Below are 5285 nucleotides of genomic sequence, written 5' to 3' on the forward strand. Positions count from 1 at the left end.
CGACCCTCATTAGAAGCACCTTTACCGTCACCCGCAATGTTGCCAGGACGGTTGCCTTTGACAGCATCATCCATCTGAAAGTTGGGTTTAGCTAGCAGACTGGTGATGCATTATTACGGGCTAGGTAAAACTAATGGTTGGACCACAGAAAATTAACTATTTTGGTATGAATTTATCTATTTACAATCAAACTAGAACAGATCGATGAAGATTTTGTAGTTGAATTTCACGATATAGCAAGCAAATAAGTATGCAAATTTACAAAAAATCATGAACTTGTTATTGATTTATTTCGGAAAACACAGACAAATATGGCACTACAAAAAATATGCTTATTGATAGCACATTTTAATAGCGTAATATTTGTAATTGCTATTAAATGTCATTTACGGAGTTGGGTACTCTGATATAGCGCTTTAAAAATGCTAAAGCGTAAGAAAATGTGAACGAGAACAAAAAAAGGCCTTGGCTCGCATAAAACACTTATGCACGCCAACACTTAGTAAAACTTTCATGTGTTAGACAAAGCATAATAACATTCTGTCGACTAAAAAAAAAATTTTGTCGGATGAACAAAAATTAGAAAGTTCTAGGGTTATCGAGAGTGGAGACTCATCTCAAATTCATCAGGCCGATTCAACAATCTGACGTCTCTGATACCCTCATCGTTGAAAATCTCTATCACATTCGGTGTGGGGTTTGCTCATGCTCATTGTCAGCTTGATTCCTGTTCAAATTACATTCCCGATTTGGAGATTTCTGGGCTTTACCGAAAATTTCCGGTGATTGAGGCACAATTGTTTGTCAAATTCAGCTGAAAATAGACGACGCACATGCAAAGGTAACCCCAATTTCACTCATCATTCGATTCATTTAATTCTTATAATTGTTTTACTTACTGTATTTTCATTTTCATGTCCTTCTTCTGGAGGTTTTGAAGCTGAAGAGAAACCAAAAGACAGCGAGAAGACATCAAATACATCGGCGAACAAAGCTCAATCGTGTCTGATTTCTTTGATAATCAAGGTCAATGTAACTCGTTAATCGGTTTAGGGGTTAGCCAGACTTGTTAGAAAACTCGTTTATATTGAAATCTCCTTTGTCTTCAGGAGTACTTTTAGAGTGTTTGTTTAGGTTTGAGTCGTTTTGCTAACAATTTTTATTAAGGTTAGAGTATACAATGGTGGACAAGGCATGGGTTCACCTATGCAGGTATCACTTTAGAAACATTTGTTTTCATTAGATGTGCTTCTGTATAGTTTAGCTGCATAGTTTCGACTTTTTTTCTTTCATCGACATGCATATGTTGAAGAGCGGATCCTGCATATGAGATTGGTGCTAGGAATTCTGTGAACTCAGTTGCCTCTGCCTTAGGAGATTGTGATTTGGTTATATGGACGTGCATTGATTGTCGAAACGTAGACCATCATTCTAAAAATGATGTAATGGATAACCTGGTCACAAGAGGAATGGATGAGACTTACAAGCTAAGGGCTGATTGGTATCATCACGGGGAAGTAAACTGTGGGTCTGAAGAAGTTGGAAAGTAATTAGAGAGTGGAACGAGGAGATTCTAGGGTTGTATCAAGCTGCCGAATACTTAGATGAAGAGTTAGCTACCAAGACTGACTTATGCGAAGTTGCTGAGGGGTTAGACAAGAGAAAGGACGAGTTCCTAGCTAAACTTTCTGATGCTGAAACGCCAATGTATCCAAGTTGTGCTAGCCATAGCAAGCTATCAGCAATTGTATCATTGTTTAGGCTGAAGACTCAGAATGGGTGGCCGGACAAGAGCTTCATCGAGCTGTTAGAGACACTGCCGAGTATGTTGCCGGAGGAAAATGTCTTTCACACCTCGTTGTATGACGTGAAGAAGTTCCTGAAGTCTTTCCATATGGACTACGAGAAGATCCATGCCTGTATAAATGATTGTTGTCTTTTCAGAAAGAAGTTGAAGAAGTTAGACAACTGTCTCAAGTGCAAGACACCAAGATGGAAGACAAACTTGCAAACCAGTGAACTTAAAAAAGGCGTCCCTCAGAAAGTTTTGAGGTACTTTCCCATCATTCTGAAGCTGAAGAGGATGTTTAGGTCAGAGCAAACTGCTAAAGAGCTACGGTGGCATTTTACTAACAAAAGTAATGATGGAAAGCTGTGTCATCCCGTGGACTCCGTAACATGGGACCAGATGAATTCCAAGTATTCGTTGTTTGCTGCGAAATCAAGGAACATTCGGCTAGGTCTATCTACCGATGGTTTCAATCCATTCAGCATGAAAAATACAAGGTATTCTTGTAGGCCTGTATTGTTAGTGAATTATAATATGGCTCCAGACTTGTGTATGATGAAGGAGAATATAATGCTTTCTTTGTTGATTCTTGGACCGTGTCAACCTGGCAACAGTATAGATATGTACCTGGAGCCACTGATCGATGATCTACAACACTTGTGGGACATTGGAGAGCACACGTCTGATGCATTCAGTAAAACCACATTCACAATGAAGGCAATGCTATTGTGGACTATTAGTGATCTACCAGCATATGGAAATCTGGCTGGCTGCAGAGTAAAAGGTAAGATGGGATGTCCATTATGTGGAAAGCATACTGATAGTTTATGGTTACCTAATAGCAGGAAGCATGTTTACATGTGTCATAGAAAGGGATTATCACGCACACATAGTTACCATGGGAAGAAGGCATGGTTCGATGGAAAAGTGGAATATGGAAGGAAGAGTAGGATTCACACGGGTCACAACATATCTGTGTTGCTGAAGAATTACAAAACGAATTTGGAAATGTAAGACAAACTGGTAGGAAAAGAAAAAGGGTTATCCCTGCGGAATCATTAACTGATAGTGAAGACGAAGAATCAGAATCAGAGGAGGAGGAGGAAGTAGATGAAGAAGAATTATCTAGATGGAAGAAACGATCTACCGTTTTCAATCTTCCGTATTGGGAGGTATGTTATCATTTTACAACTTCATTTATCTTTGTTGACTATACTTTACATATTTTAAAGACTTTCAACTTACATGTGTATATGCAATCCATAGGAACTCCCAGTCAGACATAACTTAGACGTTATGCATGTAGAAATAAATGTTGCAGCGAGCATTATTTCCACCTTGCTGCATTGTGGAAATTCAAAAGATGGTCTTAATGCTCTTAAAGATCTACAAGTCCTTGGTATTAGGAAAGAGTTGTATCCTAAAGCCAGAGGCAAATGAACGTACTTACCTGCAGTACCGTGGTCTTTGTCGAAGGAAGAGAAGAGACTATTCTGTAAGCGTCTACATGAATTCAAAGGACCGGATGGTTATTGCTCAAATATATCCAGGTGCGTATCATTAGAAGAGTCTAAGACAATAGGATTGAAGTCACACGATTACCATGTGCTTATGCAACAACTTTTACCAGTTGCACTTAAAGGTCTATTACTGAAAGGGCCTAGAATAGCCATCACACGATTATGTGCATTCTTCAATAATATATGTCAACGTGTTGTTGATAGGGAGAAAATATCAGAAATGGAAAACAAAATTGTTGAGACTATCTGTATGTTTGAGAGATTTTTCCCACCTAGTTTCTTTGATATAATGGTTCACCTGTGTGTACATCTTGGGAGGGAAGCTAGATTAGGTGGAGCTGTGCACTTCCGATGGATGTATCCTTTCGAGAGGTAAGTTTTCTATATACTTTTTTATGCTAAGTTTACTTGCCACATATTTCAACTTCCTTGATCATTATTCCTATCTTTTTTATTCCCACCAGACACATGAAACTGTTGAAAGACTTCGTGAGAAATCCTGCAAGACCGGAAGGATGTATTGCTGAATTGTATCTCGCAGAGGAATGTATGCAGTTCTGCAGAGATTTCTTGAGGAAGACCACAAGTGTTGAAGATAAACAAGATCAAAATACTGAATACGAAAGCACCTCTAAACTCGAAGGGCGTCCTATTTCTGCTAGGAGATCTATCACACTTACTGAAATGGACAAGAAAACAGCACACCTAGCTGTCATTCAGAATACCACATTGGTAGATCCTTATGTAGAGTAACCTATCCTTTCTTTCTTATGCTGCATTCATATTCGCCATTCAATCTTTATACTTATACATCTCATTGTTGTCTTAATTCACTTTGTAAGCTTGCATCTGCAATACCTGCAAGACACCAACCCACGGTGTAGACAAGATGCTACTTTCCTATGGAGTACTCACACTAAAAACTTTGCAGAGTGGCTTAAAAAACGTGTAAGTAAGCTATTTGGGTTCCCTTTACATACAAGGTAGATTTTTAAAAATATAGATGTCTAACTGGCTAATTTTTTTATGTCAGATACCACTTGACTCTACAGAACATGATGAAACACTTAAGTGGCTTTCATATGGTCCACGTAATATAGCCAGATCATACACTGGTTACATTTTCAATGGTCTGCGGTTTCACACAACATCAGTTCAGAGACAAACGCAAAATACTGGAGTATATTATGAAGCAACTGCAATGTGTCGAGCCAGTGCAAGGGACACTTCTCAAATCGTAGATTTGGTTTCATATTATGGCAGAGTAGTGGACATTATCTTATTAGACTACAACGTATTCTACATACCTCTATTCCGGTGTCAATGGGCAGTCAGAGGCAACGGTGTGAAGGTGGACAAAGGTTTTACTTTGGTCAACTTGAACCAAAGTCAAGTCTCTTTCGCAAGGGATCCATTCATCTTGGCATCTCAAGCTAAGCAAATGTTCTATTCGAGGCAGGACGAGTCTTCAAATTGGTATGTGGTTATGAGAGGCCCTTCAAGGAGATACACTGAGGCAGACAGTGATGAGGCAGATGCTGGGCCATTATCATCAGTTGTTGAGATGAATCTAGAAGATGTTAACGCTGAAGACCAAACTGCAAGGGTTGACTGTGAAGGAATATACATTTAGGACGTATACATATTGCTTATTGCGTAGTTAGAGTCGTTGCTTTCTGTTTAGTGTGTATGATTGACTGTGTGGAATAGGATGGTCTGAATTTTTCACTGATGGGTTGTATTGAGTGTTTCAGGTGATAAAGTATGGGTCAACCAGAGGGAAAATCCAGAAAAAGGAAGAATGTATCCGAGGAGCCAGAATTTATTGGGACAATATATCCGGTGAAACAAAACACGTTGTTTGATCCTGAAAGTATGCATGATGGAGCTGCAGACAATGCAGCCGGAAATTATCAACCTGATGAAGTCATGAACGAGGCGGTGCAGTCACCGATGAATGATGCAACGCAGAGTCC

General features: G+C 39.2%; 1 protein-coding gene across 1 annotated transcript; it reads left to right on the top strand.

Annotated features, from left to right (window-relative positions):
• Window positions 1-1180: 1180 nt before the first annotated feature.
• LOC112089209 lies at window positions 1181-4942 on the top strand. The gene is made up of 9 exons (XM_024160190.1): window positions 1181-1212; window positions 1313-1546; window positions 1762-2799; window positions 2859-2961; window positions 3111-3339; window positions 3420-3681; window positions 3774-4058; window positions 4152-4257; window positions 4343-4942. The coding sequence occupies exons 1-9, from the start codon at window positions 1181-1183 to the stop codon at window positions 4940-4942; spliced, it is 2889 nt and encodes a 962-aa protein (XP_024015958.1).
• Window positions 4943-5285: the final 343 nt, after the last annotated feature.

Source organism: Eutrema salsugineum, unplaced genomic scaffold, assembly GCF_000478725.1.
Source record: "Eutrema salsugineum unplaced genomic scaffold, Eutsalg1_0 scaffold_12, whole genome shotgun sequence".
Taxonomy (NCBI): Eukaryota; Viridiplantae; Streptophyta; class Magnoliopsida; order Brassicales; family Brassicaceae; genus Eutrema; species Eutrema salsugineum.